General features: G+C 37.2%; 3 protein-coding genes, 1 long non-coding RNA gene, 1 other non-coding gene and 1 pseudogene across 7 annotated transcripts; 3 read left to right on the forward strand and 3 right to left on the reverse strand.

The window, feature by feature from the left end:
* The first annotated feature begins 274 nt into the window (after positions 1–274).
* On the forward strand, positions 275–2,335 carry LOC121781297. Of its 2 annotated transcripts, none has more exons than XM_042179038.1 (7): positions 275–402; positions 896–1,084; positions 1,183–1,238; positions 1,340–1,418; positions 1,500–1,638; positions 1,804–1,917; positions 2,013–2,335. In XM_042179038.1, exons 2-7 carry the CDS (start codon positions 927–929, stop codon positions 2,202–2,204), a joined length of 738 nt encoding a protein of 245 aa, XP_042034972.1. In that variant the 5' UTR covers positions 275–402; positions 896–926; the 3' UTR covers positions 2,205–2,335. The 2 variants fall into 2 exon arrangements, with proteins under 2 accessions (XP_042034972.1, XP_042034973.1); XM_042179039.1 differs by having other exon boundaries at positions 1,993–2,081.
* Positions 2,336–6,003: 3,668 nt separating this feature from the next.
* LOC121781854 (WUSCHEL-related homeobox 6-like) lies at positions 6,004–7,795 on the forward strand. Its single transcript, XM_042179554.1, has 4 exons — positions 6,004–6,376; positions 6,590–6,856; positions 7,138–7,205; positions 7,398–7,795. The coding sequence occupies exons 1-4, from the start codon at positions 6,238–6,240 to the stop codon at positions 7,686–7,688; spliced, it is 765 nt and encodes a 254-aa protein (XP_042035488.1). The 5' UTR covers positions 6,004–6,237; the 3' UTR covers positions 7,689–7,795.
* A 580-nt stretch (positions 7,796–8,375) lies between these two features.
* LOC121780597 lies at positions 8,376–14,729 on the reverse strand. Its single transcript, XR_006046058.1, has 8 exons — positions 14,453–14,729; positions 14,317–14,373; positions 14,002–14,101; positions 13,826–13,902; positions 13,396–13,543; positions 13,183–13,310; positions 13,019–13,105; positions 8,376–8,744 (listed from the first exon to the last, which is right to left on the reverse strand). It is a non-coding gene; the product is annotated as an uncharacterized LOC121780597 (long non-coding RNA).
* A 57-nt stretch (positions 14,730–14,786) lies between these two features.
* LOC121780596 (protein ESMERALDA 1-like) lies at positions 14,787–18,930 on the reverse strand. 2 transcript variants are annotated; one of them, XM_042178204.1, is made up of 10 exons: positions 18,391–18,930; positions 18,044–18,113; positions 17,702–17,769; positions 17,505–17,593; positions 16,991–17,188; positions 16,334–16,538; positions 16,100–16,267; positions 15,673–15,840; positions 15,394–15,584; positions 14,787–15,313 (listed from the first exon to the last, which is right to left on the reverse strand). In XM_042178204.1, the coding sequence occupies exons 1-10, from the start codon at positions 18,754–18,756 to the stop codon at positions 15,133–15,135; spliced, it is 1,704 nt and encodes a 567-aa protein (XP_042034138.1). In that variant the 5' UTR covers positions 18,757–18,930; the 3' UTR covers positions 14,787–15,132. The 2 variants fall into 2 exon arrangements, with proteins under 2 accessions (XP_042034138.1, XP_042034139.1); XM_042178205.1 differs by having other exon boundaries at positions 18,387–18,496.
* A 1,341-nt stretch (positions 18,931–20,271) lies between these two features.
* On the reverse strand, positions 20,272–22,797 carry LOC121781270 (annotated as a pseudogene).
* Positions 22,798–27,009: 4,212 nt separating this feature from the next.
* Positions 27,010–27,091, forward strand: TRNAS-AGA. The gene has a single exon. It is a non-coding gene; the product is annotated as a tRNA-Ser (tRNA).
* Positions 27,092–27,836: the final 745 nt, after the last annotated feature.

Raw genomic sequence — 27,836 nt, forward strand, 5'->3', positions numbered from 1 at the left:
CCCTAGACCATTCAATGCAACAACTTTAGGACAAGGTTCAAAATATTTGTGGGCCGGAGTAGGAGGTTTTGGGCCATATTTGACACTTGGATAAGGCTTGGTATTTTTTTAGGCCTATTAATTAAATTCCCATCTCCGCAATTTTAATCATTCATTTAATTTTATATTACCGAAAGTCCGAAACTACTAAGTCCAGAAAATAGAAGAAAGAATGAGCCAAATATTTTGACATTAGTGTATGTACAATACCCAAACCAAGAGAATATGCCACGCACTTGGCATTTTTTAAAGAAGATTCCTATTTTCAAATTCGCATATTTTCCTCAATTTATTTCCTCCAATTTCGTTCCACCACTTCACTAAATTCTCTCCTGCGCATTGCATTTGCCATTATATATCCAGGTATAATTTGTGCTGCAAAGATCCTTTTTTTAATTCTTTAAATAATGTGACGGTTTAAATTTTAATTATGGGTTTGTTGCGCTGTCACCTTAATTATATGGATTTAATCTTATTGTATAAACTATGTAATCCGAGTCACGGATTCTATACTGCTGCAGTACAGCAGATTGGCATGTTCTCTACTAACAAGATTGAATTTTTTTGCCTCTGAAAAGTGTCTGTCCTGTTGGGGAATAGTTATACCTCTATTGAGAATTCTGTATATGATTGGAATTAATTATGTATGTTAGTGAAATGGGAGTGATTAATGGTGTGTAGTGCTAATTAAGTAGGAGAAAGATAAAGAGTTAATTTTTGTCAAAAGAGGAAATGAGTCATTTAATTTGGGACGTTTTGAAAAATTAACTTGGGACGGAGGGAGTTTGGTATGATCTTAATGAAGTTGTAAAGTAATCAATCTAAGTGACTCAAGAATTGTTCATCCTTTTGGCAGACATTGATTGACTGATTAATTTCAAAATAAAATGAGTCATGAGAAGTCTAATCAAGCCTTGGCTGGAGTTCATGGAGTGCAATTGGTTTCTCACTCACCATTTTCATTTCAAGAAATAACCAAACATGGTGACATAGCCTGTGGAGCCTCTAACACCGGCAGCAGCAACCACCAACGACGAATCGTGCAGTAAGTGAAGAGATTTCGAAGGTGCCTATAGCTTGATTCTTTTCACCAAAATGTTGTCAAGGTTAGGTGTCTAATGATACTAATTATATGTTGATTAGGAAAGTTTGGCAAGAAAGACCTACTTGTTTGAGGCCCATCCATTGTACTCATACTGGTACTTCACACTAGCTATCTAGCTCCTCGTAACTGTGGCTTTTCTTCGTTGTTGTTGTTGTTGTTGTTGTTGTTGTAATACTGAACCAATTGCTCTTTCAGTTGATCAACATTTAGCCGAAACTGTGGCTAATGTCCTTACTTCACTTCCTTTTATTGCCATTGGACTCCAAGCCCCAAGGTGTGATATATAACTCTATAAGCTGAGTTGCGTTGCGTTGCAGATGTGTCTTGCTTGCCATATTCATAGCTTCTCCTGCAGGAAGAATGTCAACTGTAAAATATACGCGAATTCATTGATTGGAGTAGGACTCGCATCGAGTTTGTACCATTCTTCGAGAGGCAGGTTGAGGAAGTATCTCAGATGGGCTGACTACACCATGATCGCAACAGCTACCGTTGTAAGTCTCAAAACGAAGCTGATATTCTTGAACGGAACTAGTTTCTTCGATTTTGTTAATTGGACGAAGCTTATTCTTAGCTAGAGAAATTGGACTCTTAACAGAGTGCTCATCTTCTTGTTAGTTTGGCTTGTGATTGTGGTGTGTGTTGGTTCAATTCGACAGTGTTTATCGAGAGCTCTGAGGAACGAGAACCCCAAGCTGTTGATGACAGCATCAGCTTTGTTTCTGCCTATACAACCCCTCATGGTTTCAGCAGTCCACGCAGGGATTATGGAGGTAGTTTTTCCATATCTAACTTCTCTTGATATACGCGGTGTGAAAGGAGGTTTGAGCTTAAAACATTGCATTTAGGATATTTATACATGTATCAGGTTGCATTTGCTAAGAGGGCATTTGAGGATCCAGATTTGAGGGTGGCTTATAATGTGCATAAGATGTCGTCGTTGTTAGGAGGGGCGTTTTTCGTGGCAGACGATCTGCTCCCCCGGACTCCGTTTCTGCATGCTGCTTGGCACCTTGCTGCTGCTGTTGGAGTCACCACTTGCAACAAGCTCTTAGACTAATGTAAACACCACCTGCATTCATTTGTTGCTTAATTTTGGCTAAATAAACTAGATAGAATTGTGTAATATCATAATCAATCTCAAGTGTATTTTATTTAGTTCCAAATGGAATAACAGTATTTCAGATATAACTTGATGCATTCCAGTTATTTTATCACTACTAATAGCTTTAGTAGACCAATTAAAAAAATATATATGTATGCTTAGGTCTAGGCATGCACAAACCGAACCGAACCGCCGGTTCACAAACCGGAACCGGCATACGGTTCGGCGGTTCATGCAGGCCGGTTTAGGTTCACGAATTTCAGGAACCGGAACCGGCGGTTCTCCGGTTCGAACCAGCAGTTCAAATGATTTTTTTTAAAAACATTTATTATTTATTATTTATAAAAATTAATTTTTATATTTAAAAATCAATCAATTTTTACAAATAAATAAATACAAGAATTTCATAATAACACATATTTATTTGTTGGGCCTCTGAATTCTAAAAATCATTCTTGGTTATTTCTATTTTATAGAAACATCCTTGAATATTTTGTGTTTCACTCTCAATGTGTGACAAATATGTTGAAGTATTTTCTCTTATAACTACATGTTTAGCTCATTCATTCAGCTTTTTTCCAATGTGGGATATAAAACTTTCTTTTGTCTTCTACTTTTCTTTATTTTTTTACTATATTTTATTATTCACTAATTTTATCTTTATTTTTGTCATGAATCTTTTTCTAAGACAAATTTATAGATAATAATAGCATCAAATAGAATAGTTTAATTACATTTGAATGTTGCATGTTGCTCATAATTTGTATATTTATATAGAGTGGATGTGTTCAAATAATATTTGGATTTAAATGTGCTCACTTTTAATAATTCTAAGAAATCATTCTTGGTTGTTTCACTTTTATAGAGACATCCTTGAATATATTGTGTTTCACTTTCAATGTGAGACAAAATATGTTGAAGTATTTTCTTTTATAACTATATGTTTAGATCATTCATTCATCTTTTTCCAATGTGGGATACAAAACTTTCTTTTGTTTTCTACTTTTCTTTATTTTATACTCCATACTACATTTTATTATTTACTAACATTATCTTTATTTTTGTATGATTTTTTCCTAAGACAAATTTATAGATAATAATAGTATAAACTAGAATAGTTTAGTTTGAATAGTTTAATTAAATTTGAATGTTGCATGTTGCTCATAGTTTGTATATTTATAGAATGTGGATGTGTTCAAATAATTGGATTTAAATGTAAGCATGTTGCTAATTTTTCTCAATATATTGATTAAAATGTGTAAAGAACAACAATTAATATAATTTGTATCATAATGATAAAAATACATAACTAAAGAATGATTTGTGTAGCGATATAATATAGTGTATATATTTATATATTAGTAGTAGACTAATAGTATGATTTTGTATAATAGCTATTATTCTAATAGATGTAGTATACTTTATATAAATAAAATTATTATTTGTTAATATATTCTTGATTGATAAGAATAAACAATTATTGAGTAATATGATTTGTATATAGATAAATAATCATTCATATAATAGTTATCGCTATATTAAGACAATTTGTAATAATTATTCTCTTAATGTGTATAATGGTATTTATTAGTTAACATATACTACATAAACTTATACACAAACAAATCGATAATGATAAAGGATTAAAGAATAATACTTTATGTAATAATATTTATTGTTAAATTATAATTATAATAATAGAAAATAGTCAAGATATAAACAAAAATGATGGAAATCTACCATGTAGTTACAAATAATGACTTTTATCACACATTGAAAGAAAGAGCAACACATCCAAGAACATGTAGCTATAAAAGAGAATCATCCAATACACTATCTTTCAACTCAAAGGCTCAAGTCCAACATTATAAGTTGTGACTTGTAGTCTCGGTCAAATAAATACTAAAATGAAAAAAAAAATTTGAATCGGAACCGGAACCACCTAAAACCTTGGCTGGCCGGTTCAGGTTCAATGAAATTTTGAGCCGTGAACTGCCAGTTCTGGGGAATCGGCGGTTTTTGAACCGTGTGCATGCCTACTTAGGCCATTCCAATAATTGTAGGTATAGTGTAGTTACTATTATACACGTGGATACCAAATTAGACACAATATTGAATTAGCACGAATCATAATCTTAATGGGAACATGTATAAATGCTAACAACCTTGGCTGGCCGGTTCAGGTTCAATGAAATTTTGAGCCGTGAACTGCCGGTTCTGGGGAACCGGCGGTTTTTGAACCGTGTGCATGCCTACTTAGGCCATTCCAATAATTGTAGGTATAGTGTAGTTACTATTATACACGTGGATACCAAATTAGACACAATATTGAATTAGCAAGAATCATAATCTTAATGGGAACATGTATAAATGCTAACAACCTGAGGATCAATTCACATAAATTGCATCTTTATATCTTTAACTGTTAAAGTGTATATATAGAGGTGCATACATATGTATTAAAATACTAGCTAACTAACCATATGATACATATTCATATTTTTCAACTATAAATCTTTCGTATTTATTTGAGTGGTTTCCACTTCAAGATGCTTTACTGCACTACAACATCACTAATAAATTCAGTATTTATTAAAATGACTTACTGACTACCTAGCTCCAGCTACATTCATGTTGAGGCCGGTGCCAAAAGATTAATCACAAAGAAACTTGCAATAATACTATTTCTAATTCTAATTTTGGATAATGTGACACAGATGTATAGTACATAACTATCGTCATATCGTCCTATTAAGTTCATAATTATCTTAAATTACTAATTCTGCTAATTTGATAATTATATATATTATCAATATCAATACAATGCTATTAATTTGTCAACATTAATTTAATTGACATATATTTCTATTAACATAAAGACATAAGTATCTCACTTAAATTTCTGTTAATATATTAATAGCATCGTGTTGACATTGGTAATATGTACTCTTTCCGTTTCTAAAGAATATGCACTTTGGGTTCGGCATGAGTTTTAATACAAAATTGGTGAAATAAGAGCGAGGTAGAGAGAAAGTAATTAAAGTGTTGTTAGTGGACAATGGGTCCCACCTCATTAGAGATAAAAGAGTTTCTAAAATTGAAAAATGCATATTCTTGTGGGACGAAGTACAAAGAAAAGAATGCATATTATTATAAGACGAAAGAAGTATAATTGACAAGTTAGCCATTTAAGATAATTAGCATTTGACTATATATCTACTAGTACAGTACTATATATCACTACAACAAAATAAACTTTGATATTGATATGATTTTAGTGACACCCCTAACAATATTTAGTTACACCAAACATATGAATTTGTATAATTTGGTGACACGGCCCATCACAAAAATGCCACAATTATGTTATGCAACAGACTCACAGCCCATCACAAAATCATTCATGCTAGGCTAGAAATAATAGGTAGTTGGAAACATTGGTAGCAATAAAACTGGGAGATGAAAAAATTAATAATGTGGATAATACACATATGGTTTTGCATGCACAAAAGCATAAATGTAGAACAAGTGCAGTAGACAGTATCAATAATTCATCCACAAAATGTACTTACTAATTACTATTGAAGAAGTCGCCATTAATAGGGTTGGAGATAAGGTATTGAAGAGACAAAAGATAATTAAACTGTGGCAGGTAAGAGAATTAGTTGAGCATTAATCAAAGAATTTATTAACTCAATTCTACAAAAAACACACACAGAGGCAGAATGGAATGTAAAAAAAGATGAAGCAAGACATTGAAGTCCCAATGACACACTCCTCATAACCTCATCATTGTCAAGTCGCTTTTATATTTCCATCTCCCAAAAAACTACTTCCAAATTTTCACCACTAGTTATATAGTAGCATGGTCAACCTATTCTTTCCTCTTTGCAAAACTCATTAATAGACAAGTCTCCATCTCTTTACCTATTTGTCTACATTTCTCCATCTAAAACAATTCCATCTACATACTAATACGCAAAAATCAATGAGGATGACGACGACGACGATGATGGATAGTAACCGCAACGAAGCCCTAGAACTGAAGGGGCCGGCCATCGGGCCTCTGATGCGCCGCCCAATTTTTCCACCTTACGGCCTGCGAAACCCTAATTTCCTTTCCATAAGTAATTAAGCCCTCTCACAAGCTTGCTTAGTTTCTTCCATTTTTTGCAGTTCGCAAACACAGTAATATTTTAGTTGGCATCATAAAACATAAGTGAATTGATATATTTTATGATGCCAACTGAATTAATTTATCAATAAAATGATAGTAGTAGTAGTAGTAGTATTAGTATTTAGTTATCAAAGTTGTCCGTTTAAAAAAGTTCTCATGGCAGGTGGTCATGAGAGAGAGATAGCGGCGGCGCCGTTGGTGAGCACGAGGTGGAACCCTACGGCGGAGCAACTGCAGGCGCTTGAGGAAATGTACCGGCGCGGGATCAGAACTCCGTCGGCGGAGCAGATTCAGCATATAGCGGCGAAATTGCGACGGTTTGGGAAAATCGAAGGGAAGAACGTTTTCTACTGGTTTCAAAACCACAAGGCCAGAGAGAGGCAGAAGAAACGTCGTCAGCTCGCCGCCAGAAATCACCATACGCCACCTGGTAATTACTAATTAATCCACTAATGAAGTATCCATTAATAATTAAAGACGTGGGTGACTAAGTATGTTAAACAACGTCATTTAAGTAGCTAAACATTTTGCCACATTATACATAATTTCCTCCCAATCCGAGAACATGGTACATTTAGCAAAAATGTTAGAGATAGTGGTACTATAATTGTCTATTTTTGTAAGTTGTCTAAATTTGTTAATTTTCCGGCAATTTGCCTATTTATATATGCTACACAAAAAAATAAAAATAAAATTGATATGGTTTTGCAGGACTGATCAGGGGATATTTGGAAATTGAAAAACACAGGAAGGTCTTAAACTGCTGCACACCTTCAAAGGTACACTGCAATAAGATTATTTTTTTTCACTTAGGTAATTAATTTTCGATATGTGACATAAGCATAAGGTCAAGAAATTGAATAGCATTATATATAATGAAAAAAAGAATGAAAGTACTTTTTGTAAGAGAATTCCTCGATTTAGGTGAAAAAATCACTCAACTTTTCTTTAATTATGTTAAAATTTTACAGGATTCTGCATCAATGCAAGGTGCAGTGATTGCTGCAGATGGATGGAATCACAAGGAGGAATTGGAAGGTAAGGCTAAGGTTGTAACTGTAGGGAATGAATGGCAGTCGGATTTGGACTTATCTTCTTCTTCAAATGGAGAAGAGAATACCAAACCCTATTTTTATGGCATCAGCCATCAAAATCAAACTACTCTTCATCTCTTTCCCAGCCCACAACTAGAAGACAGTCACATTCCTCATACCTTTAGTAAACCTACTTGCTTCTTTGAGTTTCTCCCAATCAAGAATTGAAACTTTCATTCAACTCTAGTGTTATAGATGTAACATTAATTCTAGTCACTCAATATATATGTACCATGTTGATTAGCTATCATTTACTTACCTATACTTTGTGTTTCTATCTAATTGACGAAGTTAAAAATATCAGTCTTGAAATGACTTGAAAGTCACACAAAACTTGTGAAACGGGCTAAGGTTTCGAAGCCAACACTTTGTTTAGTGTTGAGGAATGAAACTGTCATTTTACTATTTTTTTGAATTTCTTTTAATTATTTAATGTTACTATTTTTTAGGGTTTCTAGACCACGTATAAAAAGCGCGATAATTGTTTTTGCTAACGTTTTTGGGATTTAATAATATGGTTAATTGCATGTAAAATTATAAAATTTGGTCAAATTTTGATTTGTCTTGCACCTTTTAAAATTTAAATGACAAATCACAGCTTAAAACAATTCTTAATTGTCCTATGATAATTTTTTGGAGCATATTCGATGCTCACATGTAAAATTTTGGTGATGTCAATGAATAGTGTTGTAAATGCATTATTGTGACAACTAAATAACATCATTTTGAACCTAAAACTAAAATTTTTAAAAATAAAATAAAACAAATTTGGCCTATTGGAAAGATTAGGAATTTTTGAAATATCATAATTTGACATTCAAATTTTGAATGTATGTAAACCAGAATTTGGTCAAATTTTATAATTTTATAAACAATTAACCCTTAACAATAAACTACAATACATTTTTAAGAAAACTAGAATTTCTGTGAATTCTCTCACTTCAAATGTGCCATAAACAAAACGCACATAACTCTTTGTAAAAGGGAAAATGGGAATATGGATGTACTAGTAGTTATAGTGATTTGGTGGTAAGTTGTGCTGCCATGTCTCACCTAGACAAAAAGCATGACACCACCTTAAAGACTTGTCCTTTTTCTTGCAGCACTGCTTTTGTTTTTCATTTTCACCAAATTTGAAATCTGTCATCTTTCTTTGACATGCTCCCTTGTGTCCAGCATCATGTCTATATTTTGGATCACTGTATTCTCTTTTTGTATTTTTCACTGTTTGTGCATTTTGAATGAATGAAAATAGCAACATATAAAACAAACTACAAAGTGAGGAACTGTATAAAATTAGAACAAGTAAGAAGGATTCTTTGGATAATATAGGATTAATTAGCCTTCACTATTATATTATTACTATTACTATCATAAGCAGTTTAGTACAAATATGTAGTTAATCTAATGTACATATAATTTTAGTAACTCAGGCTATAAGGGCACCCGCAACGCTGTGCCGTTGCGGTTCCTATGCCATTCCGGCGGAACGGTTCCGCGGCGGCACGCGTTGCAGGGTGCGTTCCGTCGCCGTTCCGTGCCGTCGCCATTCCTATGCCGTGCCGCGTTCCGTTCCGGAGGAACGCGGAACGGAACGTTCCGCCACGCGCCGAGGCGACGTGGCGGCCTCCCATTCGACGCGTGAAGCCCACTCGCTGCCCCGCGAGTGGGCTTCGTCCGGTGACGCAATAATTCATTTTTTTAAAAAAATTCGAATTTAATAAAATTTTTTTTTTTTGCAACGGTAATGAGACCATTTTTTTATATCCGTTTTTTTTTAAATTTTTATTTTATTTATTTACTCTATAAATACTCCTATTTCATACTCATTTCAATCACAAACACACATCTATTCCTCTCTATTTCCACCCCAATTTTCATCTCAAATCAACTCTATTTTCCTTCTCCCAAATTTAATCAAACTAATGGATCCTTATGAACAAATGCGTCAAATATTGGAACAATCACTTGAAGAAGATCGACAACGGGAGGCGGAAGAAGCCGCGCCGCCCCAACGACGCTCCCGTACGTACATCCATCGTAACCGGGAGGAAGCCGCCGCAAGGTTAGTACGCGACTACTTCTGCGATAACCCGGTTTGGGGAGATACGTACGTCCGTCGCCGTTTCTGCATGGGGAAACCGCTATTTCTCCACATCGCGAATACTTTGGCAGCCCGGGAAGAGTTCTTCCAGGAAGGGTTCGACGCGGTCGGCCGTCCCAGCCACACGACGCTGCAGAAATGTACTGCAGCAATCCGCCAGCTTGCGACGGGACAAACGGCCGACATGTTCGACGAATACCTCCACATCGGAGACAGCACTGGGCAAATGTGCTTGCTCAAATTCTGCAAAGGCGTTCGGGCAGCCTTCAGCGACGAATTTCTCCGGAGGCCAAGCACGGCCGATTGTCAGTTCCTGCTCGACCTTCACGAAACAGTGCACGGATTCCCCGGGATGCTCGGCAGCGTCGATTGCATGCACTGGCAATGGAAGAATTGCCCGGTGGCGTGGAAAGGGTCCTACACGAGCGGCCACAAAGGCACCCACCCAACCGTTATACTCGAGGCCGTTGCCGACTACCGACTTTGGATCTGGCACGCGTACTTCGGGGTCCCCGGGTCGAACAACGACGTAAACGTGCTCCACCAGTCTGACCTCTTGACCGAAGTTTTGGATGGTAAAGCGCCGGCCATCAACTTCGTCGCCAACAACCGGCTTTATAAAATGGGGTACTATCTCGCCGATGGCATCTACCCGAAGTGACCTACCTTCGTGAAGACGTGCAGTGGGTCTGCGAACCCAAAGCAGGCTCTTTTTGCGCAGAAGCAGGAGGCTGCTCGCAAGGATGTGGAGAGGGCGTTCGGGGTTCTCCAAGCGCGCTTCAACATCATCAAAGCCCCGGCTCGTACGTGGTTCATGGAAAACATGGTCGACATCATGTATACGTGCATAATCTTGCACAACATGATTGTCCAAGACGAAGGACCCGAGGCGGGAAATTGGTTCGACGACGAATCCCCCGGAAGCTCAACCGCAAGTAGTCCGCCTCGAAGTGGAGCGCATCCGTCTATACAAGAACGGTTATCTATTCGTGCAAGGACACGCGACTCTAGTGCCCACACCCAACTCCAACAGGATCTAATTGAGCACATTTGGGCAAATTTTGGCGGATGAAATTATTAAAATTGTGTACTTTTAATTTTTTAGGATTTTTATTGTGTGCTTTTTATTTTTTTAGGATTTTAATTGTGTGCTTTTTATTTTTTTAAGTTTAAGTTGTAATTTTTTTTAATGTTGTGTGTTTTTTAATAAAGTGTGTTTGTTTTTTAATAAAGTGTGTTTATTTAAATTGAATTGGGTTGGAAATAAAAAAAATGAAATTGAATGAATAGTAATTTAAGGAACGGTTAAGGAACGGAGGGTTGCAGGTTCCGTTCTTTAGTTAAGGAATGGAGTAAAAAAGTACAGTGGGGCCCTCAAATAGTGGTTTAAGGAACGGTATAGGAACGGTATAGGAACAGCGTTGTGGATGGCCTTACTTAACTAAGAACGGAACCTGCAACCCTCCGTTCCTTAACCGTTCCTTAACCGTTCCTTAAATTACTATTCATTCAATTTCATTTTTTTTATTTCCAACCCAATTCAATTTAAATAAACACACTTTAATAAAAAACAAACACACTTTATTAAAAAACACACAACATTAAAAAAATTCAACTTAAGCTTAAAAAAAATAAAAAACAAACAATTAAACGTGGGAAAATAAAAAAACTACTCCGCCGGCGAATCATCCTCCGGAGGCGGTCGAGGTTTAGGGGGAGGAGGAAGACCAAGAATTCCTGCCATATGCACAATTCCGTTCCACCAGGCCGTGAATTGGGCGTACGAGAAGCGGGAAGTATCCGCCATTGTGGCGGTTATGTACGCCACCATAAGTGTGTCCGAGCCTCCCCGCGAGCCCGATCCCGAGGCCGACTGGCTTGATTCGCCTCGGCCCTTCCTCGCTCTAGCCGCCTTCGCCGCCTTCGTCCCTTGCGGCCGACGGCGCCCACGGCTGGATCCCCCGTATTCGTCGGGCGTTGGACCCCCGTACCCCAAACACCTGCGGTTCACCCTCGCTGGCCTCACCGGTGTCACCAGACGAGTAGTTGCCGCTCGCCGTGTGCTTCGTGCGCTTTGAGGTTGAGCCCGAGCTCGAGCGGACACCGTCGGCCCACCTTTCCTCGTCCTTGACGAGCTGCCAAATATCAACATATTTGAACTGTAGACCGGTGTCCTGGTAGAAGACGCGCAAAGCCGCCCTCAGAATGTCGGCGCCCGAAGCTCCGCTTTGGTAGTTCGCCGCTTCGGCCGAGTAGATGCCGCAAAATTTTTTGACCTGTGCGTCGACTCGGCAAAAGTGAGCACGGAGCATTGTATATTTGCGCTTCCGGGCCCCTTTCGGCTTAGTCTGGTGGTAGACATCACGGACCTTTTCCCAGAAGCACTTGGCGGCTTGTTGGTTCCCGACGATGGGATCGTACGAGACGGTGAGCCAGGCGGTGTACACCGCCTTAGTTTCTTCGTTGTTGTACGGATGCCGGCCCAGATCCTCCAGTTCCTCCTCCTCCTCGGGTGCCTCAGACGCAGCCCTAGAGCTTCCACCGCCTCGGCTTCCTCCCTGGGTGGGTTCAACGGGGATATCCTCCCGAATCTGGGACAAACCCTGAGAAAGCCGCGAGTCGGGTGGTCGAGCGTAGGCATCCACATCGAAAGTGGGTGGTTGGTACCCACCCGGCGTCGCCGACCCCTGGGTGCCCGGCGTCGACGACCCGGAACCACCAAGTGTGTTGTATATGGTCTCCCAATCGCCGAACGCGTTGAGATCCCACCCACCGCAGCCGCCACCGCCGTAATTCCCGTCGCCGGACATTTTGTGAAGGAGATTGAAATAGAAAATTGGAGAGGAATTGATGTTGGTTTAGGAAGAGTAGATGTGTAGTTGTGTGTGAAATGTAATAAATTAGGTGTATTTATAGAATAAGAAAATAAAAATAAAAATTAAAAAAATTAAAAAAAGTTAAAAAAACGGTAATATTACCGTTAACAATTTTTTTTTAAATCAATTTTTTTTAAAAAATTAATTATTGTGTCATCGCTGACGTGTCCCACTCGCGGGCCGGCGAGTGGGATGCACGCACGAAGCGGGGAACGCCACGTCGCCCCAGCGCGTGGCGGCACAAGCCGTGCCGCGTTCCGTGCCGTCGGCACCCGGAACGGAATGGGAACGGAATGGGAGCGGAATGGTGCGCCGCAAAGCGTTCCGTGGCGAAACCGTTCCGGCGGAACGGCACGCGGAACGCCGGCGGCACGCGTTGCGGGTGCCCTAATAAACCTCAGGAAACATACAGAGGCTCAGCTTATACCTTTCTTCTTATCCTGAAATATTAACAAGATTAATGGCAAATCGGAAGAGGAAATTATATCATCAATCATCTTCGATACATCGAGACTCACCAGTTGTCATCGACCCATTTACACCCATCAGTATCCACCACGCGGAGGCTGAATGCATGTCCAGACGTTGAAGACTTGTTCTCGAAACTGTAGACCAAGCACGAATATTAGCAAGACTGTGTTAAACAAGAACTTACATTAGGAGTTGGATGAAGCCAATGGACCTCTGGTGAATAAGGTCCCCATGAATGACGACCAATGCACCAGCTTTTACTTCGATAGGAACGAAATCTCTCTGGTCGTACGATGGTGAAGGTTTATCAAAGTGAACACCGTCTTGTCCCTAATGAATCTTCTAACAAGGCCAGCTGAGAGGATGAAACATGTTTTTTTTTTTTTACTAATATTCAATGGAGAATTAAGTGAAAAGATTTTACCTCTATGGGAGCCGGGAATGGTGCAGAGGCAGCCATTGGTGACTGTTGCATCTTCTAGAGCGAGCCACAGCCCGGTGCAAGTTGGTGGTTCAGTGTATAGGAATGAATTGTCTTGATGCGGAACTACTTCACTACCAATTCCGGGTTGCTGAGAGCATATAATTCATGTAGTTAGTCATAAATATACGCAAAACGCACTAAGATTTGAGATGTTGCATATGGGGAGATTCACAAATATGACACGATAACCTAATTCTTACTTGTCAAGTAGAAAATTTCAAGCATCAGATAGTCCAACAGCAAATATTTCAACAGACAGGTTGTCATAATTGTGTTCTTAATATTATCAGCAACTATAAAAAAACTTGGACAATTTTATTGTATGAATATATAGGATGCCATATTATCGGTGGAACGGACAGAAGCAAACCTTGAATGACTATTGGCCTTTATTTATTGAAAGTTGCTTCGGTTGCTTCAAACTCCCATCACTACCAAAAGCTTTTTCTGTTAAAACAAGCAAGAAATGATGAAACCACAGCTGCAAGATTGTTAATCAACACCTCTAAATCAAGAATATAATGGTATATAATGGTATGCCTAGACCTAGTTGAAATTAAGCTTCTCGTTTCAAATACTCGAATATCATACAAGATTCGCGTATCGTGGCCAACGGGGTTTGGACTCCAAGATATTAGGTATCAAGCTGAAAGAGATAAATACAGTGTCTTAAACAGAGTAACTCAAATATGATGACAACAATGATCAACTCAGTAAGCATCAAACCAAACCACAGTAACATATCATTATACATAAATAATCATTCATTACTATTAAAACAATTGATCACAAAGTTGTTACTAAATATTGCATCCAACAAAAATAAGAGCCCTAAAAGGCTAAACTACTGCAGAATCAAACCTTCAAAGAAATAGGAAATCTTCTCAGCACTTTCAAAGAAGTAATCATCGGCCGTTGCTGAACCAAACGAAAAGAGTTGAAAATTGAAGAGAAAAGAAATTGGTTGAAGAGGGATAGAGCAAGATTGAATCTTTACTTGATTGGTAGTGGAGAAGAAGGAAGCTTTGCTGGGGAAATCGAATTCTTAAGTCAATTGCTCCATTCTTGACCTAAGGGATCTTACCTCATAACCGCTGGCAAAAGAGTCCAAAAACAAATAGCCTTCAGCTGGTTTGGATTCAGGTTTCAAGAAATCACCATAACTGATTTTGTTTATGCTTTTACTGACTTCGTTTTTTCTTTGATGAAAGAGTAGAAAAAATCGACCGTTTTTATGCAAGAATTGGCCTAACCCCACTCTTGCTTATGTGAGTATCTACCTTGTATTTTTTTCATTTATATTTTGTAATGAGAGTAGTAAGAGAATGAGATGATGCTGAGAACTTCGATGTATATATCTTTGTTCAAATGAATTGTTACTATGATGCTAGTGGTACAGTGAAAGAAGAGTAATTTACAAATCAGAAATCATTAACAACTCAACTTAGATACAAGTGTTGATTGTACAAGTAGATGTATTCAACTTCTAGTGTTTGTCTGTGTAGATCAGCTAAATCCTCCATTAAAATTAAGGGTCATCACATCATTCACATCCCTTGCTTTCGATCAACCCCTTGAACCAGTCAAAAAATCCCTATAGCCACGCCAAAAACTGCGATCCCTCGAAGAAAATCCAGCACAAATAATAGGACAAATATAGACTCTCTGCTTCTGTAGCTACCGTGTTCTACCACCTAACGTTACTGGTGGAGATCTTGCATCTCCGCTCTTGTCTGCTTTGCACATACAATCTGGGCAGGGGAACGAGTATATTGAATCCTTCGGTCTCTTCAACTGCAAGCCTTTCGAGACAGTATATCCGCGTATATTTACCATCTGCTTCTTGAAGTTTTTCCACCTGGGAAAACAACCAAGTCTATAAATGAGTTTGATGAAATCAAGAGGGGTAGGCAGCCGGAAAATAAGACACTTGATTACCCAATATTTGGATTGTCAAATACTAATGCCAACTTCCGCTTGTCTGGCCTGATTGTCCTCGAATGTCCACCATACAAGTATCTTCGATGGCCAAGCAGTAATTGCAGAAAGTTCCCACCTTGAGTTGGAACAAAAACTTCACTGTGAAGGCAAACAGTGTAGTCTATAGCAGCCATTCTGGAAGAGTAATTCTGGAAATATATAGATAAGTTAACAAACATATAATAATGGAGATTATGATAAGATTCAATGAAAAAAAGTTGGCTGTTGAATCAGGACCTCAAATGGAGCTAATTCCTCAGCAGACGCCAGTGTTTCTTTGGTTTGTAATAATGGAAACATTTCCAGGAGAGGAGCCATATACTTCTCAGAATTGTATATCTTTCCAGATGCAAGATAGACAAAAGTGCTTTTCCCAAAGCCCATACCCCTCAGCATAAGACCTAACTGATTCATTAACATTACTAGGAGTCAAAATCAGATATACACAAAATGCAAAGAACAACCTTGTTATTCAAAGAAAATAAGAAACTTAATGCAGGAAGCTCATTGCTAGAGCTTACTCACATGGTGATGGGGATGAAACTAAAAGGGGATAAAGATATATGTGATACCTCTAAAGGTGTTAAGGGACAACTTCCATGCTAGAGCTTACTCACATGGTGATGGGGATGAAACTAAAAGGGGATAAAGATATATGTGATACCTCTAAAGGTGTTAAGGGACAACTTCCATTTAGTCTGATTGCACCAGGATTTATGATTCGACCAGGTTTAGTAAATTTTCCTTTCCATCCTCTTTCTCTTGCAGCATCCATGTCTACTTTTTCCTGCTCTCCACCATCATATACGCAACAAGAGAAAGCGACCATATCCTACACAAGAACACGTTCAATACTTCATTTTGAAGAGTTTAATACATTCAAATTCCCTTGACCCACCTCCTCAAATCGAAGATGCACAGATATATATTTTCCACCATTTTTGGCACTGTACTTTTTCATTCTTTCTACCAGAAGTTTACCAAGAGCTGATATAGGATCTGAAAATCTTAGTGCTTGATAATTTGCCAAGCATCTAAGTCGTTGTACAGCTGGAGGAGCATCAGTCGATAGCCGATTTGCAAAGGGTGACAATCTTACGATCCTGATTAGCAAGGACAGAAGGATTGGGTGTAAAGCCAAGAAGAGCAAAATTAAATACAGATACTGAGGCATGAAGGAATTGGGGAGGTAATAAGAAAGTTTACTAGCAGCCTGAAAGCAATAGAGGTGATGCATTTAAAAATGAGAAGATAATGAATCATCCCAAATACAAAAGTATAAGCATGGACATTTGTACTGGTTTGCATGCAAAAAGACAGTACGCATAAGATCAGCATCAGCAGCATGCCATTAGATGGTTCTAACAATGAATCATACACCACAGTGACCACCCAAGCCCAGAAATGAATAGATAGTATGGGAAGATAGATAGATGGATACAAAAAAAACAAATAATATAATTAAAAAGTCACACATGCATTGGACAGGTAGAGATTTGAGATTTCATAACAATAATGAAGTGTGGAATGACATTGAGGGACCATTATGGCTCACTTTTCTTCAAGCAGCTTTGCAAGAACCGTATCTTTGTAGTAATTTATTGATGACCATGCATGTATTCTGAAGTTGTACACGTTGCTCAAGTTATAGTCAAACCGCTCCATTATGTTTCCTGGAATTGTCTTCGCTATTCGAACATCACGTTCCAGCGTCTTTACAAAAAGTTCTTCATCGTATATATCACTAAATTTGCTGTGTTTTCAAAAAATTGAATTAGTCATCTCTACTTTCTGAAAAAAAAGTATGTCAAATTTAAGTACTATTATTTTTCAGTGTGGCTTTGCACAGTGGAGGCCGGATCTACAATGCTACATATGTTCTAGTTGGGATAGCTTCACCAAGATATCTCATATTTTATCTTCTCATATTATGACAATGACACTCCTCCCACGGTACAGCACTCTCACTAACCATATACAGAATTTTATAGTACTTGTTTGAATATGCAATTCATTGCCGTATTTTGTTCATAGATGCAAAACACGACAGAAGTGATATTATTACTAACCTTGAATCTCTCCAAATACTATGGAAATGGAAATATGGAATTATTAGAGTTGCGTTCAGGTAGCCAGCCACAGCCACAGCATTGCATATCTATAAACACCACCAACTATGAGAGAGTGATGCTTCTATCCCAATCAATGTAAAGTATAGCAAAACTTAAGTCAAAAAACGAAGAATGCTAGCAATAATATATTATACCGATGTTCTCTGTTGATTCAGCCCACCGTTGGCCTCAACATATATATATCCATTTGACTCGGGCAAGCCTACAAAAAATAATGTTTGTTTTACACATTTTCATGAATGGAGATAACAACAGTACACCAAAGCATATGTAAAGTTGTAAACATATAAATCCTCTGACTCAAGCTGAAATATATGTCGGTTAACATCAATCCTGAAGTCGGCTGATCATATGTTGCTAGTCGGCTCTTCAAACAAAATATAGAACAAATCTTTCAAAGTTGACTCGATGCAAAGCAGATGAATCATGCCTAAAATGACTTAGAAGAGAACAAAATAATTATGAGCAATCCTTACCTCCTGATGATTTTTTGATGCATGGTCTCCATTCACTGTTTTTATAAGAGTTTTTCCATATAGTGGATATCTACAGGTAAGTTAAAAAGAAATCTCATTAATAGCATCGAATAGATGAGGCCGGAGGGGGGGGGGGGGGTGATCAGAAGATACTTCTTTAAGCAAGCAAGTTAAATTATAACCACATCCATTTTAGAAGTAAACAAGTGATTCATGTTTTTCTCCAACTATGGTTCCTCGCCTTATTAAGCAAGGGGGCACACTCATGTCAACTATATTTGTGCAGCATATAAACATAGTAACAGTAAAATTCGATGGGAGAAGATGCCAGTTGAGCACTTACTAACCGCATCAACAGACGAATTGTCAGAGTCCATATCCGATCGGAGCTTGGCGTAGAGCTTCGGGCTCCTATAAACCAAGCCAGGAGTATGCCTAAGCTTAACAACAGCGGGGACGATATCATACGGCACCGTTCCCATGTAGAACAACATGACCGCAATGTAAATCAGGGGAACAACGACGAATACACCCTGGCGCTTGAGCAGTAGCGACAGCAGAAACCACCCGATCCGCTGCGCAAGTGATTTAGAAGCCGGACGGACTGGCTTAGCGGTGCGGCGGTATCGCGGAGAGCGGCTGCGATGCCGGGGAGACGCTGGTGGCGATCTCGGGCTGCAACTTCCGCTGGTGGGGAATTGGTACGGTTTCATCGCTGTTGCATTGGCATTCTAGCAAACAGTTGGCGGTGATGGTCAATTTATCGGAAATGATTCAAAATTGTGGAAGAAATTAGGGCAATTGTGAATATTGTGGAAGAGGAAGAATCAGAAGAAGAGTGCGAGAGAGGGAAGCGTTTAAGCCAGGGATTATTCATTCAATTAATTAACAATAAATCAATTACTACTAGTCCATAAAATGTATGAATAATCATTAATTCCGCGGTGTAAAGGCGTCGAAAATTTAAAACTTACCTTAATTCCTGTATTTCTTTATATAAAAATGATGAATTAATAATTTACTTCTTGATCTAACTATGAATCCTCGTTCTATTAGTAGGAGAAACTATCTTACTAGTAATTGTCATTTGCAAGTTGGTAAACATGTGTTGCTTTAGAGGATTGTAATTATAAATGACATTAGATTTTAGAATGTTATATTTTTTATAGGACAAATTAAAAAAAAGTGTGACATATAGTAGTAACTATTAGGGCTGGGAAAAAATATAGAAATGCCGAAATACCGGCCTTATCGTACCGAAAAAATACTGAAAATACCGAATTTTCGGTATACCGTCATTTTCGGTACGGTATGATACCTTACTGAAATAAAATATTTCGGTAAGGTAAAGGTATGTATACCGCGACATATCGAAATTCGGTATATACCGTAATTTAAGGTATATATCGTAAAATATGAATATAATAATATATAAAGTATTTTATATATTTTAAAATTTATTGTGAAATATAATATAATATAATATGGATAAAATATACTAGTATTTAATACCTCGTATATTATTTAAATTACTATAAAATATAAATAGTATTCTAAAAACTCAAATATTCAATTTTCATTGATATTGAAAGTAAGGTATACCGCAAAAGTATGGTATACTGAACTTTGGTACGGCATACCGAAAATGAGGTACGATATCAGTATGAAAATTCTCCATACTGAAAATAAGGTATATCGAAGTTCGGTATACCGAAAATTTTGGTAAGATAAATGTATGATTTTTTCGCATACCGAATTTACGGTAAGGTATATGGTATGGTGGTTTCGGTAAGGTATACCGTACCTACCCACCCCTAGTAACTACAGAGTATGTAGTCAAAATTAAATTATGTCCAAAACCATTATATTTTCAAGAAATTAGCTTAAATAGACATTTGCGGGCCAATACACACGGGAAATAAATAAGAAAATGAGAGCCCAAAATTTCATCTATCAGAGACCTTAATTGATGGGCCAAGACCAAATATATTTGCATAAAATTAGATGGGCTTTGAGTTAAAATTGGATTCTTTGAATCCCAAAGAATAGAAACAAGTGAGGCCCAAATTAACGCTACATCCTCTGTTTTTCAGGTCAGTTTTAACTACTGCTTATATTTCAATCATTTTCTTCACTTGCTTAGCCATTCTTATCTCTTGAACTAACTTTACTACTCCATATCACATAAACTCAACAATTTAAATAATAACTTATAACCTTCCCAATTGTCTTGCTTATTTCATAAATGTAGTATAATGTGAGCAAGTAGTAACAGAAGGGGAAAAAACACCAACTCTTGCATCTTCACTCTTGTCTGCCTTGCACATGCAATCCGGACAAGGGAACGAGTATATCGAATCGCCCGGTCTCTTCAACTGCAAGCCTTTCGACACACTCTTTTCTCGCATATTCGCCATCTGCTTCTTCAAGTCTTTCCACCTGGGAAAAACAACCAACCAAATCTATAAACAATCTTCATGAACAAAGTTAACATTTATATGATCAAGTACTTGATTACCCGATATTTGGATTGTCGAATAATGCTGCCAACTTCCGCTTATCTGGCCTGATTGTCCTCGCGTCTCCACCATACAGGTACCTCCAATGCCCAGCCAGTACTTGCACAAAGTTCCCACCTTGAGTGGGTACGAAAACTTCACCGTGTAGGCAAACGGTGTAGTCTATAGCAGCCATTCTTGAAGAGTACTTCTAAACATATGTACTCACATAGGTTATGAAACATAAATTGCTAGAAATTATGATAAGTTAAATCAATACCTCCAATGGAGCTAGCTCCTTTGCAGACAGCAGTGTTTCTTTTGTTTGTAACAGTGGAAACATCTCCAAAAGAGGAGACATATACTTTTCAGAGTCGAATATTTTCCCGGATGCAAGATAGACTGAACTACCTTTCCCGAACCCCATTCCCCTCAGCATAAGCCCAACCTCTAAAGGTGTTAAGGGACAGCTTCCGTTTAGTCTGATCGCTTCAGGAATTATGACACGGCCTCGTTTGGTAAACTTCCCTTTCCACCCTCTTTCTCTAACAGCATCCATGCGAAGTTTTTCTTGCTCTCCACCATCATATACGCAGCAAGAGAAAGCGACCATATCCTGCACAAGAACGCGTTCAATAGTAGTACTTCGTTTTGCAGGAGTTGGAAGCCATTGAAGTTCCCTACCTCCTCGAACCGAAGATGCATAGATACATACTTGCCACCGGTTTTTGCACTGTGCCTTTTCATTCTTTCAACCAAAAGCTCAGAAACAGTTGCTATGGGATCTGAAAATCTCAGTGCTTGGTAATTCGCCAAGCATCTAAGTCGTTGTACACATTGAGGAGCATCAGTCGATAGCCGGTTTGCAAAGGGTGACAATCTTATGATCCTGGTTAGCAAGAGATTTTGTAACAATGATGAAGCTTGGAATGGCATTGAGAAACCATTAGGACTCACTTTTCTTCGAGCAGCTTTGCAAGAACTGTATCCGTGTAGTAATTAATCGAAGACCATGCTTGTATTTTTCTGAAGGTGTACACATTGCTCAAGTTGTGGTGGAATCGCTCCATGATGTACCCCGGGACTCTCTTCACTACCCGAACGTCATGCTCCAACGTCTTCACGAAATGGTCTTCATCGTATATATCACCGAATTTGCTGTGCATTTCATAAACTTGAAAGATCAGTTGTCTCCACTTTCTGAGACATGACAGAAGTGATAATAATAATGTTACTCACCTTGAATCTCTCCAAATACTATGGAAACGGAGATACGGAATAATTAGAGTTGCATTGAGGGAGGCAGCCACAGCCACAGCATTGCATATCTGCATACACCAGCAACAATGAGAGAGTGATGCTGCTTAGCCCCATCAGTGCAAAGTATAGTCTATACCGATGTTCTCTGTTGATTCAACCCACCGTTGGCCACAACATATATATATCCATTGACTCTGGTAAGCCTACAAAATAATGTCTGTTTACATGAATGGAGATAACAATGAGCAAATGTAAACATATAATTAAATCCTCAAGGTTGATGCCTAAGCAGACGAATCACGCATAAAATGGAGTATAACGACTGAGAAGCAATCCTTACCTCCTGATGAATTTTTGATGCGTGGTCTCCATTCACTGCTTTTCCATACAGTTGGTATCTACAAGAATATACAGACATGATCAAGAACGCAATCCACTTAAGCCACATTCCTAGATTCATAAGATTGGTTTATGAAATAGATTCTCCCATGATTCTGTTCCATGTGAATCTAAATACTCCTAAGATTCTATGCACTTTGGTTTCTCATCATTCTTATTTTCCTAAGAATTCTTGCAATCATAGAAGTAAATGACAGAAAATGGGTGAAAATAAAAATAGTGATACATAGAAACATTATGAAACTACAAAAAAAAAAACTAAAAATTTTACAATAAATGAAAGATAAAAACAACAATGGCAGAGTTATTATTAGAGTATAATGGTGAAGGCTTTACTAACAGAATCAAGTGATGAATTATCAGAGTCCATTTCGGATCGGAGGTTGGCGTAGAGCTGAGGGCTCCGATAAACCGAGCCAGGAGTAGTTTGCATAAGCTCAACTACAGGGACAACATCCATTTCAATGTAGATCAACAAGACTGAAACGTAAAGCAGAGGAGCAAAGAGGCAGAGGCGGTGGAGCTTGAGCAGTAACGCCATTCCGATTTCCGGTAGTTTGTTCGGAGATGGAAATGAGAGAGAGAGAGAGAGAGAGAGAGAGAGAGAGAGAAAGGAGTTGATGGAGACGTTTATGTCAAAATGAGTTCATGCAGACGTAGAAAGCGAGGTTGATGCAGACATTTTTCGAAAATTCTGCAATTTCCTCATTTCTACTATCTCAACCTCAACGTGAGATCATCAATGCACTCACAAAGTCGCTATCATCATTTTACACAAGATTGAATGAGCTGATTAAATGTTTGAGCCATCAAAATGCAAATAGTCTACAGACTTCAAGTGGAATGCATTACGACGTCGCTTCAATCATTTCTTTTGTTTATTTTGCATGCACTTTTTTAAATCAAGCTTAATCCTTTTTCTTCTCTCATTTCTTTTTAATGCATCTATATTATTTAATGAATTCATTGTGAATTTAGTAAATGATGTTTCTTGCTCACCACCCTTGTGGAGTATTTCACAATTCCATACCCTTTTACTGTAGAATCAATATAAGTACTAGATAAATTAACATATATAGTGATTACCTACTGATTTTCTAGGAGTTACATGCTTGTAAATACTCCTAAAAATGATTTTATCATCATTCATTATATAAAAAAATAAAAAATTAGTGTGAATAATTAATAGTATATATATTAAATTGGTATCATTTATTTGAGTAAATACTAGAGAGAACATATATAAAAAAATTCTAATTATGCAAATATTAGAGTATTCTATAGTGTATTTTAATATTTAAAAGAATATAAAAGTGTTTAAAAATGAAGAAAATGTTATTGACTGCTCCATTTATTTATCTCCTCCCGATGTGTTCGGTTGTAAGTTTCTTTCATAGCTTTCTATTTCTGTACACTCTATAATTTCATTGAATATGATAATGATATGACCGATTTCTTGAAGAGATGAATTAGCATAACAGAATCATTAAAACAGCAGCTAAAAACGAAATATTCCGTTGTTTATTGGAATTTAAAAAAAAATGTGACTAACAACAATGTACAGCAGCAGGTATAGGTTACACATGGGCTTTAGAAATTTTATATTGGGCTAACTTATCTCTTTTGGGCCGTCTGAGGTCCAAGACAAATCAAGGTCCATAAGCGTCGGCCCAGTGTAGATTTAAATAAGTTGAGAATTTTTTTGGATAATTTTTCCCCTTACCCCGACGGAAAACCATTACGGTCACCCCCTCCATTAATGTCGCTGGTGTCGCATCGAAGAAGAAGATGGTAGTGAGAAGAAATGAATAAATCAGGCGAAGCTAGAGCTTTTTCGATGATTCAAAATGGAATGCGAAAATTGCTACTTAATATAAGTAACAAGGATGTTAAATCCTCAAGTCTTTGTGTATTTGTCAATGAATTTCGATATGGTTGACGTGGTTGATTCAAATAATTACTTCCTTCGTCTCATTTAAGATATCAATTTTTTTGGTTTATTATAGCTTAGATATTCTCTCTTTCAAATAAAACGTACTTTTATCATAATGATTTAACCAATTACTTTTTTCTCATTTCATTGAAAAATGTGGCCATTTGAGTGGAATTCAGAAATTACTTATTAGCTCTACTATTCTAGTGATAAGTGTCATGAAACAATAAAATAACTATGCAAAATTAACTCACTACTAACTAAACTCGCATGAGTTAATAACTTAATATAGTCTATTTCACACAGTTTATTTTCTTTATCTTTTTCCCAAAGTTTCTTTATGGATAATTAGGACTTGACATCACAATACAATTGCGACCACCAAAGTTTTATTTCTTTGTCTATATGTACATCATGCTTTCTACAAACCCCACACTTGTATTTTGTTCATACATCAAAATAGATTTCTATATCAAACACATCTACTACAATATTGTAAAGACTATGGCAACCCTCTTTTCTTCTTGTAGTTTAAATACTACAAAACTTACTTCGTAACAACATACACCACGTTTTTACTCCAATCAACAGGTTCGAGATTCGAGTCATCCACACCTTCTTCTCGAATCTTCTCCCCACTAATATGTGAGGCAATCATTATAAAGATTGTTGCCACGCCAAGAATAGAGGACCAGTTCCTCGAACCAAAGCAAGAAAGCAAACAATAAAGTTAAAAAACTTTTGCTTTTGGACAGTCCAAGAATATGCAATAAGAGTGGTGCAGAAATAAGATGTACATTCATATCAAGGCATTTGTAAGGACAACCACAATACGATTTTTCAAAGCAAATTCTAAGATGAAATCATTTCCTATAACTCTTGAGGAAATTCTACAAATTTGCCTTGATTGGCCATAGTGATAAGATCGCCTACCAAATAATATGGGTTCAAATCATTTTTAGTGGAGCCAAATCGTATTACAAAAAAAGAAATCATTCACATTTGTCTTCATGTGATGCATATATATAGTCACATGCGATGGGAGTAAACGTAATGGATTCAAATTCCATATTAATTATATATTTAATGGAAGAATTCGAATTAAGGTAGGAGAATAATTAGAGAAGGAGAGGTATATGAAATATGATACTATTATCTTATTAGTTATATCTAGTAAACAAGACTTTTATAGAGTTTTCTAACATGTGATTCGACTCTATTAATATGAATGCATCTCCAGTGGGCGGATGTCCCACTAGGACATCCACTAGGACATCCCAAAAACACCTTCTGCCACGTCACTAGGACTTCCCATCCCACTGCCACGTCACTAGGACATCCCCTGCACAATCCTCCCTTCTCATCGCCCTTCCCACTAGGACATCCCGCAATTAAAAAAAATCACAATAATTTAATTACATAAAAACGGAATTATAATTTTGACATGAAATAAAAACGGAATTATAATTTTAATTACATAAAAACTGAATTTAATTACATAAAAAAAATAAATTAATTAATTAATTACGGGACGTCCGACCCGGACGTCCTACCCTCGCCACAGTGGCGGACGTCCGCCCGCCCGTCGCCCGCATGTCCGAGGACACCCGACGTCCTCACGGGACGTCCGTATCCGACCATCGACGCCACAATGGCGGACGTCCCGGTCGCCCGTCGGCACGTCCGACCGGATGTCCGACCGGACGTCCGCCATTGGAGATGCTCTAAGTCATTTTGACATAGTTGATATTTTTGATGTCTTTGGCGTCAACTGATGGAATACATCAATCCAGGAAAAAAAACAAAAGAAAACCTGGAAATGATATTGAACTTGGAATCTAAGCTAATTTCTAAGTTTCTAGTAGCCCTTAATCATCATGATAGTTATATACATAAATACTCCACTTGTATATATGATTCATCTTCAACCTAATTATTGAGCTATATATATACATGTGTATAAGGTTTGATTAAGCACAAAAATTTCTTTAAAAAATTGAACTACCTTCATGATACATATTCTTTACCGAATCCAACCAAATGGTCTGTCATAGCATTGTGGGAAGTTAGGGATGGGATTGCCTAAATAGTAGGCCAATTATTCAAGATATATACAAAAGATTGTGTACATATTACTTTTAATATTTCAAAATTTCAACCCCAACAAAGAAGAAAAAAACATTTAAATTAAAGACAAGAAGAAGATGAAAGAAAGTGTAAAACTCCTCCCACATCCCCACACAAACATGCACACAGTGTAATATACCTATGAAGATAGATATGAAAGATGGAGATGTCATTTTAGTGCGGTTTCATGGTCCTTAAACCTATAAAAAAAATGAAAAGACAAGTGATCCACTAGGCTTTGAGATACATGCTATATTGTTTTATGTGATTGGGAAACCTAATCTTCAAATTGCCAAACTAGAATCTTTTTTCAATGGACCCCTTATTTCATGCCCCAGAATATTCAAGTGCCATACTTTTATTTACAACATCCACAATTTTTTTTCCAGCACTAAATTATTCACGTGCTTTTGAGCAGTACATTTTTAAACACAATCATAATAGTGCTTAAGCACTGCAAATCGAGCACAACACTATACACTTTATATATTCATAATATAAATAAAGACATGTCATGTATCACTCACGGATCGGATGATATTATAACTTGTGAGCAAGCATACACAAAAGTGTAGTGTGGCGTGCCCCACGTTCAGCATATCGTTGTGGATGCTCTTAGTAAGCGCATTATATATTACACGCCATAAAATGTTTATATTCTATCTCTTTCTAATGAATATTCTTATTAAATGCTTAGTAGTAATTGGTTTTCAGTAATATTTAAATTAGACGAATTAATAAACAAGAAAGTGGTCGTGCCGGAGTGGTTATCGGGCATGACTAGAAATCATGTGGGCTCTGCCCGCGCAGGTTCGAATCCTGCCGACCACGGTTTTTATTTACAGCTCGTCTTAATCAATCATATTTTCCCTTTTCCTATTTATTTCTTTTTTAAAGAAAATTACAAGTTAATAACTATCGATCAGGGTAACTGACGGTCTTAATCAATCATCTTTTCTATTTTCCTATTTAATTTTTTTAGTTTCAAGTAGTACTTTTCGATCAGGATAAACTAGATAAGTCGAACCAATTTATTTCATTCTTTAAAAAAAATACTCCCTCCGTCCATGAAAAGTAGTCTTATTTTGTCATTTTCAGATGTCCATAAAAAATGGTCTCATTTCTAAAAATAAAAAGTTTCTCTCATATACTTTACTAATTTTTTTCTCACATCTCTCATATTTTATCCACTTTTTCTCTCTATCTATTTACTTTATCTACTTTTTCTCATTTTCTCTTACTTTACAATTTTTATTATTAAAATTCGCATCGTCCACAATTCAGACTATTTTTTTATGGACGGAGGGAATACTACAGTAACACTTTTCGACCAGGATAAGTGAAACAAATTTATCAATCTGCCTTATTTTATCATGTGATTGTATCACCCCCTCAAAATATTTCTAATTACTAGACTTTTTATAAGTAAAAAAGAATGTTAATCAAAGTAAATATTTGTTTGGTCATTGATTCTTTCCTATGTGTTAACCTGCAATCTTCTCTCGTCGCGTCCGTTGTATTAGTATGTATTAGCAACATTCAAAATTAAGGTCAAGTTACTGTCTCATAAAATTCC

The sequence above is a fragment of the Salvia splendens genome, chromosome 20 (assembly GCF_004379255.2).
Source record: "Salvia splendens isolate huo1 chromosome 20, SspV2, whole genome shotgun sequence".
NCBI classification, from domain to species: Eukaryota; Viridiplantae; Streptophyta; class Magnoliopsida; order Lamiales; family Lamiaceae; genus Salvia; species Salvia splendens.